General features: G+C 43.7%; 4 protein-coding genes across 4 annotated transcripts in view; 1 reads left to right on the top strand and 3 right to left on the bottom strand.

The window, feature by feature from the left end:
• Nucleotides 1-21,670, bottom strand: part of LOC110013959 (gastrula zinc finger protein XlCGF57.1-like) — a 317,596-nt gene that overhangs the window by 43,283 nt on the left and 252,643 nt on the right. The gene's annotated exons all lie outside the window — the stretch shown is intronic.
• LOC101172629 (zinc finger protein 436-like) overlaps nucleotides 1-21,670 on the top strand; it is a 1,005,429-nt gene that overhangs the window by 797,742 nt on the left and 186,017 nt on the right. The gene's annotated exons all lie outside the window — the stretch shown is intronic.
• LOC110016657 (zinc finger protein 502-like) overlaps nucleotides 1-21,670 on the bottom strand; it is a 970,715-nt gene that overhangs the window by 853,550 nt on the left and 95,495 nt on the right. The gene's annotated exons all lie outside the window — the stretch shown is intronic.
• Nucleotides 1-21,670, bottom strand: part of LOC101165030 — a 103,423-nt gene that overhangs the window by 15,243 nt on the left and 66,510 nt on the right. The window contains exons 42-49 of the mRNA XM_023961723.1: nucleotides 14,910-15,130; nucleotides 14,644-14,835; nucleotides 11,062-11,219; nucleotides 10,742-10,984; nucleotides 2,658-2,803; nucleotides 2,373-2,530; nucleotides 1,836-2,019; nucleotides 1,364-1,750 (exon numbers count right to left, since the gene is read on the bottom strand). Of these exons, the coding sequence (XP_023817491.1) occupies nucleotides 1,364-1,750; nucleotides 1,836-2,019; nucleotides 2,373-2,530; nucleotides 2,658-2,803; nucleotides 10,742-10,984; nucleotides 11,062-11,219; nucleotides 14,644-14,835; nucleotides 14,910-15,130 (1,689 nt within the window). The remainder of the gene's footprint in view (nucleotides 1-1,363; nucleotides 1,751-1,835; nucleotides 2,020-2,372; nucleotides 2,531-2,657; nucleotides 2,804-10,741; nucleotides 10,985-11,061; nucleotides 11,220-14,643; nucleotides 14,836-14,909; nucleotides 15,131-21,670) is intronic.

Raw genomic sequence — 21,670 nt, 5'->3', positions numbered from 1 at the left:
CTTTAAACTTCTCCACAACAGTATCTCGGACCTGCCTGGTGTGTTTCTCGTCTTCATGATGCTCTCTGCGCTTTAAACGGACCTCTAAGAGGATCACAGAGCAGATGCATTCATACGGAGACTTCATTACATACAGGTGGATTCTATTCATCAACATTAGTCATTTAGGTCAACATTGGATCATTGAAAGATAGTCACTGAACATCTTGAGAGAGTGTTGCATTAAAAAATAGGGCTGAATAATTTTGAACGCCCAATATTTCAGTTTCTTATCAAACAAGTTTGAAATATCCAATCAATGTCGTTCAACTTCACAATCAGAATCAGAAATACTTTATTGATCCTAGACTTGGGAAATGTTTGTCACCATAGCAAATGACAGCAGAGGGGAAAAAAAGACTAAGAATTAAAAAAAAACAAGAAAATGTAGCATAAATGCAAACAACAAGGTAGTATAATTTAAAAAGCTCTTTACAGAACAGTGCAGGTAAAAAGATGTGCAAAAGGAATGTGCAAAAAGGAAAAAAAAATAGATAATAAAAAATGTGCTAAGGTTATCTTTTGTATTGTGGGCTGTTGTACAGGGTTATTGCATTGGGTATGAAGGATTTCTGGTACTGGGCAGTTTTGTTTCCTAATTCTTCAGAAAAAAAAACAGTTTTATACCTTTATGTTTGAACCCTGAAATGTGGCAAAAGGTTACACAGTTAAAGGGGGCCGAATACTTCCACAAGGCACTCCAAGTAAGACTATGCCACCTCCTCTTTAATTCCTTTTTCTTTTTTTTTCTTTTTTTTCTTTTTTTTTTAAACTTGTCCTGTCCAACAGCTGGGCAGACAGACGAGAGCTGAGGGCCTCTTGTGTTGGACATATTTTACTTTAACAAGAGGGGTTATTAATCTTCTGACAAACCAAAGGTATGTCTGAATAAACCCCTTTTGTAATTGAGGCCAAACTTTATTAATTTCAATCATGTCTGAAAATCTTTGGTGTTGGACCGGACGGAAAAGGAAAGAAGGGAAGAAGAGAGAGGGATGTTAGAGAGAGGGGGGGGGTAGGGGGTGATAATAGGAGGGGAAAGGGGATAAGACCATGAAGCAGCATACAGCAACAAGTTTACTGGTTGTTAATCATTATGGTAAGGTTCAAATGCAGTACAAAAAGGGCGGGGCCCGTCCACACACACTCAAATGTTATAAACACACCTGCTAGCTGCAAAAATGTCCACCTGTCGACATGTACACAAAACAGATAGTGTTCACACACGCATACTTATGCCTTAAAACCAACTAGTGTGAAATATTTCAGTCATTCAGTCATGCAAGTTATTAGTGCTTTAATTCCTTTTCAAAGGTTGTCATACCTGTGTAGCCTCCTTGCCCTCTTCAACACTTCAAACATGTGCTCCTGAAAGACGTCCAGCCTCCTGTAGCGACCACGCTCCAAGTTCATTCGGATTATTTCAAAGTTGAGAGGTGGTTTCTCAGGGGCAGCAGGATCCACAGCAGGAATCTCAGCCAGAAAGTCACTATAGCATCGGCACTTCTTGTTCTGGTGGCTCATTACAGAAACATAGAGGTCCCTGAGGAGCTCCATGACCCGACGACCCACTGGCGGTGGCCCAGAGTCTTCCTCAGTGTATGGCATCATGTCCATGTCACTTGACCGAGAACTTTGCATTTGAGGCATTGAATGTGTCACAGGAGAAAAAAAAAACAGCGAAGCTTCCTCCGGTGGTACATAGAGTTTCCTACACAAAACACCAAAACAAGATGGTAAAAGAAGGATCTGATTCACTTTAGATCAGAGGAGAAGTTCTTTTTGACTTTCCAAACCTGAAATAGTAAATCTCATCCTCCACCACTTTGGCAGAATATGAGAAGCGCTTCAGACCCTCTAACTTTTTCACTTGTTTCTCTGTCTCAATGTAGCTGCTCTCACACAGCAGGATGTCCTCCTCGGTGTATTCTGTAGGTCTGCATGACAGGTACTCCTTAAAGGAGGACACCATACATTTGCCTGGAAACACAACAAGGGTCGTTACCAAGTCAGTTGGAAAATAGATTTTTTTTAATGACATGATTTTGGCCCCAGGGCTTCATTATAATGTTTCCTCACAGTAGAGCCAAGCTAGAAGTTCCTCTTACAATTCCAGCCCTGTTTTCATGCCTGCATTCTTTATGTTGGGGTCTTGGGGTGTATGGGTGAATGTCAATGGTGGGTGGGGGAGGAGGTTGGCTTTCATTTCAAAATGTTGTGCCTATGTTTGGCTTTCGTTTGTAAAGCTCTTTGACAACATGAAAAGCACTATTTTTTTTATCAATAACGTTTGAAGGCCCACATTCAGAGATGGCTATATGGCTGTGCCGTACCTAGGACACAAGTCATGGGCAAGGTTTCCTCCAGGTGACTTAGAAAAACCTCTCTCTTGTTAAACATCTTTGTGGGTTCGTGCTCCGTTTCCTCAGGATGAATGAAAATAGGTCCAAAGAAGAAGGTGGCTCCATTCTGCAACCACAGCTTCTCAATTCTGTAGACAAGTTAGTAAAACTGCATGAGGAATCGCAAATTAAGAATTGTACTTACAACAGTGTCATTTCTTAAAACCTATTTCTTGTTCAGAAGTTTTTCATGACTATATATTTATTTTCACCAACCTGGCAACCCGGGGCTTTGACAATCCATCTGACTGGATGTAAACGCAGTCTCCAAGTTTAAACCACATATTATTGTAGCATAACTGTTCAAAGTACTGGCAGCCTGGCTCGGCTTCATTTATCTCCATGGGAACATCCTCTCGCTCCTGAAATGTTGAACATTCACAAACATTCAAATCTTGACAGTCTCTAATTTGAAATAGACTTCTGTGCTGCCACACTTACATGTTAGCAAATGAGTTCTCAAGCACAAACATCCAGATTCAGTGATGAAAGTCAGGCAAGGAAAAAATCCCTGAACTATTCTTTGAGCGAAATGGCGGGCGCAGAGAGAAATTTTGGAAAAATCCATGGTCTTAGATGCATTCTGGTACATCCTGGCAGCTAGTTATTCACTTCTTAATCAAGAAACTAAGACTAATGGGAGCATCATGATTTGTCGTTCAAACCCCTAGTTTGACTTGCCATTAAGGACTTGCTGGTCCTAAAAAAAGAAGTTGGATAATTGCTAAAAAGTGACACAATCCTACAATCTAAGCTTTTCCTTAAAGCTTCAAAACATATAATTGCTAAAATATAGTAACATCAAAGCCCCAAATGGCAAAAAGAACACCAGTAACTATGATATTCTATAAAAGTACCTCATTTGTACATGATTTCTGCTTTAGAAATGACAGATGTACAACATCCACTTGCACTGTTTTCTTAAACTATAATTACATCAAAAGATGAGTTCTGCTTTAAACTATCATTCTATAACATAATACATCAATTCTTTACCATTAATACTAAGTAATCTGGGAAATATCAAAACAAACATACAAACAAAATTAAACATTGTAAAAAGAATGTTTACAATGTTTAATTTTGTTTGTATGTTTTTGCCTCTGTGGGTTATCTCCCCCCTTCCAACTCTGCTCATTGGAACCAGCTGCCTCACATCATCTCATCACCTGCTGACCTTCATAAGGAGATCCATCACAGCATTCGATGCCAGTCCATTATACACTCCCCGGTGCTTACATCTAGCTCAAGTTAAGTTACGCCAATTCAAGTCTAGCCTTGAACTTACCTCCTTTGTGCTCCTTCAGGTCCTCTACACCAGTGTTTTTCAACCTTTTTTGAGCCACGGCACACTTTAACCTTGAGAAAAATCCCGCGGCACACCAGCATCCCGAAAAATATAAAAAAGCAGCCCCCGTCCTGCACCGCCTGGAGGCGGTTGTTGAGGGGGGTACTATCACGGTGCCTCTGTGGGTTATCTCCCCCCTCCCAACTCTGCTCATTGGAACCAGTTGCCTCACATCATCTCATCACCTGCTGACCTTCATAAGGAGATCCATCACAGCATTCGACGCCAGTCCATTATACACTCTCCGGTGCTTACGTCTAGCTCAAGTTAAGTTAAGCCAATTCAAGTCTAGCCTTGAACTTACCTCCTTTGTGCTCCTTCAGGTCCTCTACACCACGGGTGCAGCTGGTTATCCTGTTCACTCCTCGTCTCCTCTGCTCAGGCCACAAAGTCCTCCTCTCAGCCCTCTGGTTCGCTCGTCGCTGGCTCCATCTCGCTCACGGGCTCCGACGCAGTCTCCAAGACGAACTCACAAGAAGCTCCGGTTTCCACGCCAAATACTTACCTCTGGTTCACGCAATATTCTTGAACTCTAGGTTTTGTCAATCCATTAAACCCATTCTAAAGATCTCCTAGCCAGAGTTTTCTTCTGGGTTCCAGCATCTGGGTCTGCCTCGTCATCGTCGTTATGACAGAACGGACTGGCCAACACCCAGACCCAGCTGACCCGGAAGGGGTCCGCTTGGCCGTCTCACAGCAAGGTATCGCCCTGGGACGACAAGCTGAATCCCTGAACCAGATGGCCGCCGCCCAGCAGGACCTTTTCCATCATCTGGATGGAATTTCTCTGACCCTGATGAAACTAACAGGTCAACGATCTGCCAACGCCACAGCCAGCGCCTCTTCTTCCGCCACCGGAAGTTTGGCCCCCGCTACCACTAGACCGGCTAACGAAAACATCCGGCTTCAACCCGAGACCTTCCAGGGAGACTTGGAAGCCTGCGGGGGTTTCCTCCTACAATGCCAACTGATTTTCCAGCAGGCTCCACGGCACTACCACGCAGATCATAGCAAGATAACACTCATCGTAAACTCCGTCAGGGGTAAAGCGCTCCAATGGGCGCAGGCCTACCCAACGGCTAATCCCATTTACCAAGTTCCGTTTTAAACGCTTCATAGGGGAATTCCGGTTGGTGTTCGACCAGCCCCGCAAGGAGGAGGAAGCGACCCGTCATCTACTAGCCCTAAAGCAACGCAACAGATCTGTGACTGACCATTTAATAGACTTTCGGATTCTAGCGGTGGAAGCAGGTTGGCCGGACATCGCAAAACGATTCTATTAAAGACCATTAATGTTCACAACCCGAGGCTAGATCTTTTAAAGAGCTCGTCACCACGGCCTTGCAGTCAGACGTGCGTCTCCGGTAACGCCAGACTGAGCGTCCCCGCCATGAAAGAAGATCTGTGGTTAATTTTCTCCCTCCGCCTGCTACAGCTGATTCCGCTCATTCCATTTCTCATGAGCCCGCCGGATGATCCCCCTGAAGAGCCTATGCAGATCGGGCACTCAAAGCTCACACCCGAGGAACGGCGGAGACGGAGGGACGAGGGAACATGTTTCTACTGTGGTCAGGCAGGTCGCCTCGTTCACCAGTGTACGTTGCGTCTAAACGCCAGAACCCCCCATTAGACGACAGGCCGCGGACGGGTCATTCCCTCACTACTGAGAACTCTTTCCTGTACATTCCTGTCAAGCTATGTAACCAATCTAAGACCCATGTTTGCCAAGCCCTCATAGATTCTGGCGTTGAGCAAAGTTTCATTAACTGTAATCTTGTGTATGAACTCAACCTTCCCACAGAGCCTTTGGAACACTCGGTTAAGGCGGCAGGTCTGGGAGGCCAGCTCCTCACTCACATTACTCACAACAACAAGGCCGTTAAACTCATCTCTTCTGGTAATCACCATGAATTCATGCAGTTCTATGTCACTCAATCCCTCTAATCTCCCGCCATCTTAGGTTTCCCCTGGCTTCGTGCTCACAAGCCGCAGTTGATTGGTTGAACCATCATATCACCAACTGGAGTACTGCCTGCATGGGCAATTGCCTCCGTTCCGCCATCCCTTCGGTTCCTCATCCTCATCAGCCCCGGAAATCATCAACCTTTCCAAGGTGCCCCCCTGCTATCACAACCTGAAGGCTGTCTTTAGCAAAATCAAGGCTGGCGCTCTTCCCCCTCACAGACCTGACGACTGCTCCATAGATTTATTAAAGGGAGCTACTCTACCCAAGAGCAGGTTATTTAACTGTCCAGAGAAGCAGGCTATGGAGAAATACATTCACGATGCTCTTTCTTCCAGTCACATCCGCCCCTCTTCGTCCCCGGTCAGTGCAGGGTTCTTTTTCGTTCAGAAAAAGGATAAGACCTTGTGACCTTGCATTGACTTCCGTGAACTAAATCATATCACGGTTAAAAATAAGTATCCCCTTCCCCTCATCAGCTCCGCTTTAGATTCTGTTCAAGAGGCTCACGTCTTTTCTAAATTAAATCTCCACAATGCCTATCATTTAGTCCGCATGAGGGAGGGGGACGAATGGAAAACTGCATTCAACACACCCCTAGGGCACTTTGAATACCTGGTGATGCCTTTCGGACTTACCACTGCCCCCGCCATTTTTCAGCACCTAGTAAACAACGTCCTCCGTGATTTCTTAGATCGTTTTGTGTTTGTCTACCTGGACGACATACTCATTTACTCACGTGATCAAGGTCAACACACCCACCATGTCCGGCAGGTCCTCGAACGCCTTCTTGAGAATCAGCTTTTTGTCAAAGCGGAGAAATGCAAATTTCATGTGTCTACCATTTCATTTCTCGGTTTTATCATAGAGGCCGGTAATATCCGTCCGGACCCAGGTAAGATCGTGGCAGTAACTAACTGGGAACCTCCTGAGTCCAGAAAGCAATTGCAAGGCTTCCTCGGTTTCGCTAACTTTTATCGCCGGTTTATAAGGAACTACAGCACTATCGCAGCTCCCCTCACTCAGCTCACCTCGGTTAAAAGACCCTTTGTTTGGGGTCCTGAGGCTCAGGCCGCTTTTGAACTTCTCAAAGGTTTATTCACCTCGGCTCCCATCCTGATTCAGCCCGACCGCCTTCGCCAATTTATTGTCGAGGTGGACGCCTCCGACTCAGGCGTTGGGGCGGTCCTCTCCCAGCGCGAGAACGACACGGGCAAAGTAAAACCCTGCGCGTTCTTCTCCCGAAAACTCACCACTGCTGAACGCAATTACAACGTGGGCAATCGGGAGCTCCTCGCCATCAAACTCGCCCTTGAGTAGTGGCGTCACTGGCTCGAGGGTGCTGATCAGCCTTTCATAGTGTGGACAGACCACAAAAAGTTGGCTTACCTTCGTTCCGCCATACGCCTTAATTCACGCCAAGCCTGTTGGTGCCACTTCTTCGACCGTTTCTCGACGTCATTACTTACAGGCATGGCAGCAGGAACGTTAAACCGGATGCACTTTCACGTCTTTATAGCAAAGGGCACAGTCAGGACCCCTCTCCCATTATCTCCCCCACCTGCATAGTAGGGAATCTCACGTGGGACATTGAAACTCGAGTACTACAGGCTCAAGACGAAGAACCCGATCATCCCCCAGTCCCGGTGAACACCTTATATGTCCCCTCCTCGCTCCGCTCAGAGGTTTTGGTTTGGGGGCATACCTCTTGTATTTCTTGTTATGGAGGTGCCCAGAGAACCCTCAAGCTCCTCCAACGTAGGTTCTTCTGGCCCTCCATGGAACGAGATGTCAGGGAGTTCGTCGCCGCCTGCGACGTCTGCGCCCGTACAAAATCCTCCAATGCCCCACCAGCCGGTCTGCTCCATCCGCTGCCCATTCCTCAACGCCCTTGGTCCCATCTCGCTGCGGACTTCGTCACTGGGTTACCACACTCGCAAGGTACCACTGTCATTCTCAACATAATTGACTGCTTCTCCAAGTCTGCTCAGTTCATCCCTCTCCCCAAATTACCCACAGCCACTGAAATGGCCGACATCATGGTTCAGCAGGTTTTTTCGTGATAGCAATACGTTTTATTAGTTTCCGACCGAGGCCCTCAATTTGTGTCTCAGGTTTGGAGGGCTTTCTGCTCTGCCCTCAGGGCCTCTGTCAGTCTCACTTCAGGTCACCACCCCCAATCCAACGGGCAAGCTGAACGTGTCAACCAGGAACTCGAGGCTGCCCTCCGCTGTATGGCTGCCCAGAACCCTTTCAACTGGTCCTCGTTACTGGTTTGGATCGAGTACACCCACAACAACCACCCTTCCTCTGCCACCTGTATGTCCTCCTTTGAAGTTTCTCTGTGATATTCTCCACCCCTCTTCCCCTCTCAGGAGTTGGATCTGGCTGTGTCCTCCGTGCAACACCATCTCCAGCGTGTTCAGCACTTCTGGAACCAAGCTCGGGCCGCTCTCCTGCGCACCCGGGAGAAAAATTGCTGCATCGCAAACCGTCGCAGGAAGGACAGTCCAATCTACCAGCCGGGACAGAGGGTCTGGCTTTCTTCTCCTGACATACCTCTCCAGGCCACCACTCGCAAATTGGCTCCACGATTCATCGGTGCTTACATCATCGAGAAGATCATAAACCCCCACCTGCGTACGGTTGCTGCTTCCGGCGAAACTTAAGGTACACCCCTCCTTCCATGTTTCACAGATCAAACCTGTTCAGTAGAGCCCTCTGTGCCCGCCGTCGCTTCCCATTTGCCCGCCCATGTCATTGATGGCGCCCCCACCTTCACGGTCAGTCGGGTCCTGGACATCCGCCGCCGGGGCCGCGGTTTTCAATTGGAGAGTTGCGGTCGCTTGTTCTGGACCGTTCCTTCATCGAGGATTTCTACCGGGCCCACCCATATTGCCGTCCTGCACCGCCTGGAGGCGGTTGTTGAGGGGGGTACTATCACGGTGCCTCTGTGGGTTATCTCCCCCCTCCCAACTCTGCTCATTGGAACCAGTTGCCTCACATCATCTCATCACCTGCTGACCTTCATAAGATGGAGGAGGTCCATCACAGCATTCGACGCCAGTCCATTATACACTCTCCGGTGCTTACGTCTAGCTCAAGTTAAGTTACGCCAATTCAAGTCTAGCCTTGAACTTACCTCCTTTGTGCTCCTTCAGGTCCTCTACACGACGGGTGCAGCTGGTTATCCTGTTCACTCCTCGTCTCCTCTGCTCAGGCCACAAAGTCCTCCTCTCAGCCCTCTGGTTCGCTCGTCGCTGGCTCCATCTCGCTCATGGGCTCCGACGCAGTCTCCAAGACGAACTCACAAGAAGTTCCGTTTTCCACACCAAATACTTACCTGTGTGGTTGAGGCAATATTCCTGAACTCTGGGTTTTGTCAATCCATTAAACCCATTCTAAAGATCTCCTAGTCGGAGTTTTCTTCCGGGTTCCAGCATCTGGGTCTACCTCGTCATCGTCGTTATGACAGTGTGGGACAAATCCACCAAATACTTATAATGTCAATAATACTGAACCAAATCATGGTAATTAGGAAATACAAATAATTAGAGAAATGTATTTAAAATAAGAAAACTGAAATTTTTCAAAATTTAGTTTTGAGATTATTTTACACAAAATGTATTGGACCTACACTACCTTAAGAATCTTTTTCTTCCAGCCAAGACCACTTATATTTGTTTTTTATCTTATTCTCACAACTGAGGTCGTGACCACGCTCAATAATGACGTTGCCCACCATTATTTTAACACAAGTTTGATCGCAAACTCTTCAGATTTTTTTGTGAAAGTTTAGCATGGGTCCACCAGTTTTGGTCTCTAGGGAATCCATCACGCTGACCACGTGGTACAGACAGAGTCAATCAGAGCCGTCGACGCATCCGAAAGCAACTAAAACGTCCCGTCATTGGTCAATTAGGACGGGAAGACAAGAGATGGCCGCGCCCATAGAGGAAGCGATCCACAGAGAAATGTAGAAAATAAAGCTAAAATTTGCAGATTTCAGACAATTTTTTCATCCGGTAAGAATTTGTCTGTAGAGATGAGGTCTTTATTTTCCGGAAGGTACGATCGATTTGCTCGAAAAGCCGGATTTCCGGAATACTTTCATCAGTGAAATTTTATTTTATTTTATTTATTTTTTTGCAAATTTCTTTTTATTATTTTTAAACACATGAACAAAGTTAGAAGCATTGAAACAGCATCTATTGAACGGAAAAAAAAGAAAATGAGTACAAGAAGGCACGTAGGGTTATCAGGTTGAAGTTTTCCTCCTTTCTAGGATACTGATCACAAAGTTAACTATATGTCATAACCTTTTCTTGTTGTGTACATAAACCATTTTTCCCAGGCCTTTAGAAAATTTTCTTTCTTCATTCTTAGTTTGTATGCAAGTCTCTTCATTGTTTGGATTTCTTCCACAATACACGTGCATTGCTTGTGTGTTGGGGCTTCAGCCTTCGAACCAGTTCTTAGTTATGGCTTTCTTTGCTGCCACAAAAAGAACTTTTACTACGTTTTGGTCTGTTTTATGTACTGTTCCCTCTAAGTAACCCAGATACATCACAAGACAGGTTCGGGGTATCTTATACCGGAGTGTTTCACATATAGCAAAGTGGATGGTGTTCCAGAAGGGCCTTATTTTCTCACATTCCCAAAAAATATGTGTCTGATTTGAGTCTTTATCCATGCAAGTTCTCCAGCAGAGTTGCTGAGTTTTAATTGAGATTTTATTTTTACCAGCAAATCAAGGTTTTAATTACTAAGGCAGAGTCCGAACAGCAGAGACTTCATGAAACAGCTCAACATGTGTTAACACCTAAAAATAGTGCCAGACATGTAGTTTTGATTGTAAATATAGCTTTTGTTTAAACTGACTCAAGTTAGCAGAATCTAAAAGGTTTACTAAATATGTCAAGCATCTTTAAGAAAGGTTGATCTCATTTAACTGCAAAAAACAACAATCGAGCAGGTGCTTCACCTCACCTTGTCCTCAAAACTGCCGGGGTTTGCATGAGAGAAGGACGCTTTGTCCAGGTCCGGTTTGGCAAACATAGAGGGCACACGAACGACGGGCAGAGGCACCTCCCGGGGCACCAACTTTACTGGACTCTGTGGCAAGGTCCAAATTTTAATCTTGAAGGACCTGGCTCCACTACCAACATAGCGTGACTCACACACATACACATCTGCAGGTTTGAAGCCCTCAGGTTGCATTTCGAAGTAATCCTACATGAATCACAAAAAGACACCTAAATTCACTACAGTTCTATTGTCATATGAAACCTTTTTGGGGGGTGTCTAACCTTCACAGAAAGAACCACACATTTGCCGAGAACTTTACTGACTGGAACTCTGTTGCAGTAGTAGCTCCTGAAGACTTCTTTTTCCAGAAACGTTTGTGAATCCAAGTGATAAGTTTCACTTGGCCGCTTCAACCAGCAGCCATAGAGCCACATCACACCTTCAAAGAACAAGAATATATTCATTTCAAAATATACAGCAGAATACACTCAACTCAAATGTTGCTGCCTGAAGATAGGTACACAACATCAGTGAAGCATGGCATTTGACTTCACAACAGCTGATGCTCATGCCTCTCTGACTACTATGAACATTTATATGAACTATCATTTGCTGATCATATTTCTTTTTCGATGGAAAAGCTGAGTTTACCTTTGAGGCGAGGTTACAATCATGAAAGTTCCTCATATTTGGATTGGAGCACTCTCAGAAGATGCAGTGTCGATGTACACTGTACATTCAGATAAATTATTTACTAATATTTCTCCTCCTAGAGAAGCAATTGCATTTAGAAATGTATGAAATACGTTTTATTTGTAAAAAGCACCAGCCAATGAGAGCTGATTCCATGGCTATGTTATAACAACATCCAAAACAACAATAACTAAGGTCTGCAGGACTGGTTTGTTCCAAACAGCTCTTAAACAATGGCTGAAAACAAACCAGTCCTGCAGATGTTAGTTATTGTTGTTTTTCTTTGACTTTTTTTAGACTTGCTTTTTATTGTAGATAACCTTTGTAAATATTTTATTGACAAATATTTATGTCAAAGCAGCTGCTGAAACATTGTTTAATATGCAATGTCCTAATTCAAAATAAATAAATAAATAAATAAAACTCTGCTGAAAAGAAGTCAAAGTTAATACTTCTGGCCCTAAAACAATTCCATGTGTGATAGATGGGGTCTCTGGCACTGAAAATATTTTAGAACTATGGTGACAACACTATATAAGAATATTTCACCTTAGTCCAGAGGGATCTGTTTGTAGCAAAGGACACTGATACCGCTGGTGTAATCACAGCGCATAATGTCCACCGAACTATCTCCAAACTGTCAAACAACAAAGCTACTGGACTTGATGGGATATCTGAGTATGTGAAGTTTGCCAGTGCAAGGGTAATCCCACTACTTGCCATGTGTTTTACAGCTTTAATGTTCATGGATTTTAACCGGACTCTATGATAACTCTTATGTTAGTAGCAGGGATAAAAACAAAGCTGGAAAAATTGGTTGCTCTGAAAATTACAGACTGATAGCTCTGGCCAGTTTTCTATCAAAACTCTATGAGATAATCCTGCTGGACAGGATTACAGAGTTTGTAAAAATGACTGATAATCCATTTGGGTTTAAAGAAAAGATGGGTCCTGACATGTGTATATATGATCTTAAAGAAATGATCTATTTCTGTTTCACTGTTATCTAGATGACTGTTAAGCTTTTGACAGAGTAAATCATAAGAAATTATTTATAAAACTGATGGAGAGATGTGTACCTAAATGTGTTGTGTGTATTCTGGCATATTGGTATGCTCAACAAACAATGCAGATCAAATGAGGAAAATAGGGTTTCAGACATTTTAAATACAACATTCTCTCTCCTATTCTTTTTAACTTTTATGTGGATGAACTGTCTCTCAAACTTAAAGCACTTATTGTTGACACTTGTTGTGTGGCTGAAGATCTCATTGTCAACCATTTGATGTATGCTGACGATCTAGTTGTGTTGACTCCAAGTACTACTGGTCTTCAATTTCTTAACATCTGTTCAGCTTATGGCCTTGATAATGACATCACATTAAATGCACAAAAAAGTCTGATTATGATTTCTCGGACAAGAGAACACTAAAAACCACAATTTCCCTGGTTTTGACCTATCAAATGCTGTGCTCGTGTGTACTAATACGATAAAGTATCTTGGGCATGTCATTTCAGAAAACTTGTCAGATGATGCAGATATCTACAGGCAGTGTCATGGTGTATATGGCCAAAGCCAACACTCTTTCTCTAAAGTTTAGTATGTGTAAAGAAGGAGTCGAGGTGGTGTTATTTAAAGCATTTTGTCCTCCTCTGTATACAGCTCATCTGTGGACAAACTATAAAAGTACCAGTATGAGAAAGCTGCAGGTGGTGTACAATGAGGCTCTTAGGGTGCTTTTAAATAAGCCAAGGAGGGCGAGTGCTAGTGAGCTGTTTGTCCCTCAGAATTAACACTCTTTTAATTAATGTATTTTTTTATGAATTATTGTCATTTTCCTAACACTGCTTCTTAACTTGTGTATTCTTGACACTGTGCTTTTTTTATGGAGTGGGTTCATGTACACCTTCTTTTGGACTGAGTCTGGCATAAATTCTATCAATCTATTATAAATAAGAAGCCCGGTTATTGTACCAGTGACACTCTGGTGCTCTACATGTAATGCCATGTCACATATATCTGTGACAAACAGTCCTTAGAGCAGGGGTCGGGAACCTTTTTGGCCAAGAGAGCCATAAACGCCACATATTTTTAAATGTAATTTCGAAAGAGCCATACAATAATGTAGTGTCCTTTTCCCACACTGAGACTTAACCTCTTTTAAGGTTCTTTATTCTGGTTAATGCAGGCTGTAACAAATGCCGTAAATTAATTCAGCAGCTCCTGAATCTCTCCCGCCGAGACGAGAGCGCTTCTCCCAACTTTATATTCCCCTGCTCCCGCTGCAGCCCTCCCATTTCCCTTATTCGGCCCATAGCTGAACCCCATTGGTCCAAATTAACTAACAACAGGCTGAGCGACAGAACTAAGAGCCAATCAGATCTCTGCTTGATGCGTTCAAGGAACTCCAGAACTTTTAACGCGGCCCAACAGCCAAGTTAAACTCAGTCCGCGACAATATGTTTAAAACTAAATATTCAAGTGAATGTGTGCATTTGATATAATTTCAACACTTTTAAAGGACAATAAGTCTGTGGATTATTTTTAATAACATTGTTATGCTGTTGTTAATAAATGATGAGTATTTCTCGTGGTAGTTTTGCTGATGGTTTAGTCTGGTTGATACGTGGTGAGTTTCTGCTTCATGCAGGCGTTGAGACTTTAAACGTGATCATAGGTCTGAATGTTCTGTAAATGTGAGACAGACTGCTCACATGCAGACGCGGAGACAAACACACACTCACTCGCTGTAGTGAGTGACGGGCAGCAGGTTTTACGTTTTTACAATCCCTGCGCGATTCACCTTACTGACCGAGCCCACAACTCCACCCTCACCCTCTGCTTTCTCCCTCTCACATCCCGTCCCCGCTACTGCGCGCTCTTTCTCAGAGACGGGGGCGCGCAGTTTTAGGCACGGCAATTCACAGGTTTCCGGGTGGTACAAACTCTGTGAAATAATAGATAATAGTAAAGTGATAATGCTGGCGCAGATCCTTCTCTCCAAGCACCGCTACTGCTGTGCGCCTCTGGCATCGCATCGCGCCCGAGAAGGACTGGTCTAATGAAAAATAAAAAAATAAAAATGTGTCTGCGAGCCACATGTGACCATCAAAAGAGCCATATATGGCTCGCGAGCCATAGGTTCCCGACCCCTGCCTTAGAGGGTTACCAGTGCTGTCTTCCCACAGACGATCAATGCAGACAATGTGAGGCTTGAAGTACACTTCTGATGGCTCCACATAGACAAATTCTCCCACGCTGTAGGTGATGTTGTCAAAGGAGCATTCCTTTACATACTTGAGAAGCGGATTTGGTACCCAGGGATCTCTTTGTACATAATGGGTTGTTCCCTCTTTTTTATCTGCAGAAACATTTCAGATACATTTTAGGATGAAAGATTCCTGTGTTTTCATGCATGAATAATAAATCAACTACCTTTGTTTTTCTCCCGTTTCTCTTTTGTTTTCTTCTTATCCTCCTCAATCTCTCTGGGAATTTTCTCTCTTTTTTCCCGATATACATCACTTTGTAAGTGTTTCAAAGTGTAACGGAGTGCAGTGGACATTAGGATCTCTCCATTCTTGCATAACTCATCCCGGGTCTTGATTAAAAAGTACTGCAGCTCCACTGCATCTTCAAATATCTTTGAGTCTGTCCTGTAAAAAGACAAAGCATGAGAACCATTAGTATGTATTTTAGCTGCTTTGATTATTGTTCAGAATCTAATCAACATCCAAATCCTAAAAAGAAACGCTATTCAAGCCACGAGCGGCGTTGTTAGGAGTTATCCCATAGGTGCGACCTGCTCTCGCTGCCCAATTCTGACTCGCCCTTACTGGCTGAGCAGCTGCTACATGCCCCTCCTAGCACATATGCCAACCTGGTCAGAGCTGCATGTGATTATTTCAGTAAACTGTTTTTTAAAATGGCTGCTTTTCTGTTTCTGGGTTTTATTTCCATAGCAACTGTTATGTGTGTTTAGGTCACCTGGGGGTAAGGACCCCGTGATGGGACATGGGTAAAAATACTTAGATTTACAGCAGATACCTTTACATTTCTGTCTGTGTTTATCTCATTAACAAGCTCGGAATTCACAGAGGATGTTTAGAGATCAGATTTATTTAATTAAAAAAAAAGCACAAAAGCATCCGAAATCACGTCTCCATCTCTGGGTTCATTCACATTCCGGTACGCTCTCCGTCCCGCCGGAAAAGCCGCTTTCCGCCGCTACATCTGTGTCTCTGTGACCCACATTCATTCAATAGGGCATAGATAAAAATAAGAATCAAACTAAGGGATCTATATATTATTGTCTCCATGAAAATAAGTAAAACATAATAAGATTTAGGAGGTCCGAATTTGCTGCTTCCCCATACAGCAGTGGCTGTCCGTCTGCTCACGTGACAAGCAAACGAGCTCCGACTGCCCACGGAGGGAGCTATTCCCAACCGTGGAGCAGAGTAGATTTATCTGCAAAGGAGACTAAGGTCTTTTGGAGTGCAGGGATCACTCCTAAAGCCTTTTTATGACTCTGTGGTGGCATCAGCCATCTTTTATTGAGCGGTCTGCTGGTGTAGCAGCATCTCGGCTAGGGCCGAGATGCTGCTACACGTTCAAAATCCTCCGGCCGCCCGGAGGATTTTGCGTTGGGGGGGGTGTAATACTGTTCTCCTTCACTCCGTAACATCAAACATGAACGCGCACTGTTAGATTTCGATGAATATCACTATTTTGTTCAGCGCAACGTTACGTGTCTGTATAAACAAAGGCGGAGCCTCCTGCCACGTGTTCTTCATGGGTGTCAGGCTTCATAGCTACCAGAAAGGTGACAAAGTGTCTGCAGTCTGTTTATTACTGGGCAACATATAATATTCTGAGAAGATGTCTGTACCAAAGAGCACAGGTGAACTCGCATGCAGCTAGAGAGCAGAAGAATCAACACGCACCCCTAACACACGTTTGCACACCTTCCTCCTATTCCTACACAAGACGCTCTGCGCTCACATACACAGTCAATCTACAACACCTATAGTTAGTAGTTAGATAGATAAGTAGTTGATAGTAGTTACTGTTATTTGTTAATAAAGAATAGTACGTTGTAATTGTATTTATTTCACATGCGGCCGCCGAAGGATTTTGTGTTGTTTTTTTTTTTTTTGGGGGGGGGGGGGGGGGGGGGCACTGCGGTCAACCGCGACACCCCGCCCCCTGATGGCTCATCACCGTGCTGATCAAAAATTCGACACAGTCACAGCTCTAATCTCGGCAGCTGACAGGAAGCGGCTGGAGAAGCTGGTGAGGAAGGCCAGCTCCGTTCTGGGGCTGCGTTTGGACTCAAGGCAGGAGGTTGGGAGAGGAGAGGATGGTAGCTAAGCTATCATCCCATCCATGATGGAGAACGACGCCCACCCCATGTATGAGTCTGTGTCCTCACTGTGCAGCTCCTTCAGCGTCAGACTGAGACATCTTAAGTGTCTGAAGGAGCGACACCGCAGGTCGTTTCTACCTTCTGCCATCAGACGGTACAACCTTAGCTGCTCCCAGTGAACCACGTTCAACAACATCATCGGCTCTGTCTTATTTATCTTACCCTGTGCAATAACTGACTATACGGCCATCATGTGCATTTTTTTTTAGAAATGTATGCGTGTATATTATGTATATGTGTTTATACTGACTCCAAAGTTTTGTTTCTTTTATATATTGCTCTCTCTCTGCCCTGTACTGCTGCCGCAATAAAGAAATTTCCCCATCGTGGCACTAATAAAGGAATATCTTAATCTTGTTTGTCATGCCTGCAGACGGGCAGCTGGAGAACCACTGTGGTATGGGATGTTGTCCTTTAGGGTTGAACAGGAAAATGAATATTCAGGGTGGGTAACTTGTCTTTTATCAACATACTCTTTGGCAGTCCCTTTGCATCCGAAGGCTACATGCTTCATACGTATCCCATCATGCATCACACAACCCGTACTTCCGCTCGACCAATCAACGTGTCGCTGTAACTACGCTGCATTAAAATACAACAGAATGAATGACTATCAGAATATTATTCCATGGGAACCAAAAAATATTTCGTGGAAACATTTTTTTTTTAACCCATGTCAGGTCTCGGGCTCCATTTGGGGGTAACAAACAGACCTATGGGATTTTTAGCAGAATCTGCAAAAGTTAACTTTTGGGTTTCCATGGTAACAGATGTTTGGTTAACCACACCACATTCCTAATATATTCATATTGTATTCTGCATTCACACCAGATGCGATTTGCGCGTCGACTTTTAATATTAAGGCAATGTACAGGCGTGATCTGAGGTCCTGCGGAACGATTTGGGCATCAGGAACAGGGCGGCACGGCGAAATGGACTCTGCTTTGCATCACACAACCCGTACTGCCGCTCTACCAATCAACGTGTCCCTGTAACTGAATGCATGCTTTCATTGCCAGTAGACTACATTACTGTAATGCCCTGCTCTTTGATCTTCCCAGAACAAAGATAGCAAACCTTCAACTGCTGCAAAATACAGCAGCCCGTGTATTGACGAGGACCAGGAACACATTACACCGATTTTAAAATCGCTGCATTGGCTCCCTGTGCAATTCAGAATTGATTTTAAAGTTCTTCTATTGATTTATAAATGTTTTATGGTCTCAGGCCTTAATATTTATCTGACATGATTTTAAAGTATGAGCCTTCATGGACCCTGAGGTCCTCTGATACAGGCCTTTCGGTTATTCCAAAAGTTAGAACAAAAACATACGGCGAGGCCTCATTCAGTTTTTACGGACCTCGCCTGTGGAACAGCCTCCCAAAGAGCCTCAGAGCTGTAGAGACTGTTCATGTTTTTAAAGGAAGGCTCAAAACCTACCTTTTTAATCTCGCTTTTAGTTGAATTTTAGGAATTTATTTGATATTTTAATTATTTATTTTTTCTTTTTACTAGTTTTATATGTGTATGTAAATACATTTTTTTTTGTATTTTACATTTTTTAGTCACTCTTAGCATTTCATATGTCTATTAAGGTTTATTGAGGATATGGGCTTCAAGGTGGAACAGTGGTTAGCGCTCTTGCCTCACAGCAAGAAGGCCTCCGGTTCAAGTCCTGGCTGGGGGAGGTGAAAAACTACATCAACAAGGGACCTTGCTGTGTGGAGTTTGCATGTTCTCCCCGTGCATGTGTGGGTTCTCTCCGGCTTCCTCCCGCCGTCCAAAGACATGCTTCATAGGTTAATTGGCAATTGTCCCTAGATGTGAGTGTGAGAGTGAATGGGTGTGTGATTTAGGACATTCTACCCTGCGACAGACTGGTGACCTGTCCAGGTTGTCCCCTGCCTTCGCCCAGAAGTGGCCGGGATAGGCTCCAGCAACCCCGTGACCCCGAAAGGGAAAAACGGTTAAGAGAATGAATGAATGAAAGAATGAATATTAAGGTTTATGTAATTATTTGTTTCTTGTTCAATTTTAATTTTCTTCCTTTTACATTTTATTTTTACCTCCAGTGATTTCCTCTGAGGGATCCTCCACTGACCCTTCTCAGTGAACGGGGTCGCTGCAATGGGATCTCTCGGGTCTGACTCTTTGTTCGAATCTGGGGGGTTTCTGTGGTAGTGTTCTCTATGAACTTGGGTTGGGGGGTCACTGACGAGGACATGCCCCCAAAATGTGGTTTTCTCACTTCAGGACAAACCCAGGTCTCTATATTTCATTATTTTATCACTTTTTTATCATGGTGTGCGTATGTATGTCTGTGTGTGTGTGTGTGTGTGGGGGGGGGGGGTGTTGTCGCACTGTTTGTCTTGTCATGTTGTTTTTTAAATTTTATTGTATTTTTTGCACAGCACTTTGAGTGACGTATGTTGTTGCAAAAGTTCTATATAAATTAAGGTTCATTTGATTTGATTTGACAGATCCTCATGGGAAGACAAACCCCTGCATGGGATGTACCACCAGACCATAACTGAAGTGGCTGATATCAAGAAGTCCTACCAATGGCTAGAAAGGGCTGGCCTACAAGACAGCACTGAAGCACTCATCCTGGCAGCTCAAGAACAAGCCCTGAGCATCAGAGCAATAGAGGCTCGGATCTACCACACCAGACAAGACCCAAGGTGTAGATCTACCACACCAGACAAGACCCAGAGTGTAGGCTGTGCAAAGAGGCGCCTGAAACAATCCAGCACATAACTGCAGGATGTAAGATGCTGGCACGTAAAGCATACATGGAGCGCCACAATCAAGTGGCTGGAATAATATACAGGAACATGTGTGCAGAATATGGACTGGAAACCCCAAGGTCAAAATGGGAAACACCTCCGAAACGAGATGAGACACAACGAATCTAAAAACGTTTGTGTTGCAAACGTTAAAAAATATGTTTAGAAAGCAAAAAAAATACAATTTCTGAAAACAACAAATGTTTTTTTGAAAAGCAAACAATTAAAATTTTCATTTGCAACATAAAAAAGTTTTGTTTGCAATGTCTTGCCATATATATCACTTCATATGTCCTGTGCAGAAATGTGAAAATCCCCAAATTTGACAGTTTGCCACAGGTGGCTACCAAACTTCTTCTTTGGATATTCCCGACATGTGTTTTACATAAACTGATGCAAAAAACTAGGTCTAGATGCTACTGTTCTAGCCGTAGATTTCTGAAAAAAAGAAGTCTTATACAGGCCCTTGAAAAGTATTCAGCCCCCTTAACTTTTCAACCTTTTGCCACATTTCAGGGTTCAACATAAAGATATCAAACTGTAATTTTTTTGAAGAATCAACAAGTGGGACACAACTGTGAAGTTGAACGGAATTATTTGGACATTTGAAAATTTTTTAAAAAATAAACAGAAAAACTGGGCGTGCCCCTTTATTCAGTCCCCTTAATTTGATACTTTGTGGCGCCACCTAAGTCTCTTGGGGTTTGTCTCTATCAGTGTCGCACATGGAGAGACTGAAATTCTTGCCCATTCCTCCTTGCAAAACAGCTAGAGCTCAGTGAGTTTGAATAGAGAACATTCCACAGATTCTCCATTGGATTCAGGTCTGGACTCTGGCTGTTCTAACACCTGGATATGTTTATTTGTAAACCAGTCCATTGTAGATTTTCTTTATGTTTTGGATCATTGTTGGAAGACAAATCTCTGTCCCAGTCTCAGGTCTGTACAGACTCCATCAGGTTTTCTTCCAGAATGCTTCTGGATTTGGCTCCATCCATCTTCCCATCAATTCCAACCATCCTCCCTGTCCCTGCTGAAAAAAGCAGGACCAAACCATGATGGGGCCACCACCATGCTTTACAGTGGGGATGGTGTGTTCAGGGTGATGAGCTGCGTTGCTTTTACCCCAAACGGAACATTTTTCATTGTTGCCAAAAAGTTGGATTTTCAGACCAGAGCTTCTTCTTCCACATGTTTGGCGTGTCTCCCAGTGGCTTGTGGGTAACTTTAAACAACAGTTTAAACAGAATCTTGAAACTCTTCCACAAAGGCCAGATTAGTGAAGTACACGACTGATTGTTGTCCTGCGGACAGACACTCCACCTCAGCTGTAGATCTCCACAGTTCATAAAGAGTCATCATGGGCCTCTTGGCTGGATCTCTGATCAGTCTTCTCCTTGTTTAAGATGAAAGTTTAGACGTACAACAGGTCTTTGAAGATCTGCAGAGGTCTGATACTCCTTCCATTTTAATATTATATCTTGCACAGTTCTGCTTGGAATGTTTACAGCTTGGAAAATCTTTTTGTATCCAAATCCAGCTTTAAACTTCTCCACAACAGTATCTCGGACCTGCCTGGTGTCTCTTGTCTTCATGATGCTCTCTGCGCTTTAAACGGACCTCTAAGAGGATCACAGAGCAGATGCATTTATACGGAGACTTCATTACATACAGGTGGATTCTATTTATCAACATTAGTCATTTAGGTCAACATTGGATCATTGAAAGATAGTCACTGAACATCTTGAGAGAGTGTTGCATTAAAAAAAAGGGCTGAATAATTTTGAACGCCCAATATTTCAGTTTCTTATCAAACAAGTTTGAAATATCCTATCAATGTCGTTCAACTTCACAATCAGAATCAGAAATACTTTATTGATCCTAGACTTGGGAAATGTTTGTCACCATAGCAAATGACAGCAGAGGGGAAAAAAAGACTAAGAATAAAAAAAACAAGAAAATGTAGCATAAATGCAAACAA

Source organism: Oryzias latipes, chromosome 2 (genome assembly GCF_002234675.1).
Source record: "Oryzias latipes chromosome 2, ASM223467v1".
In the NCBI taxonomy this organism is placed as follows: domain Eukaryota; kingdom Metazoa; phylum Chordata; class Actinopteri; order Beloniformes; family Adrianichthyidae; genus Oryzias; species Oryzias latipes.
Note: the sequence above shows the minus strand (reverse complement) of the source record. Positions and strands in the feature narration are given on the sequence as shown.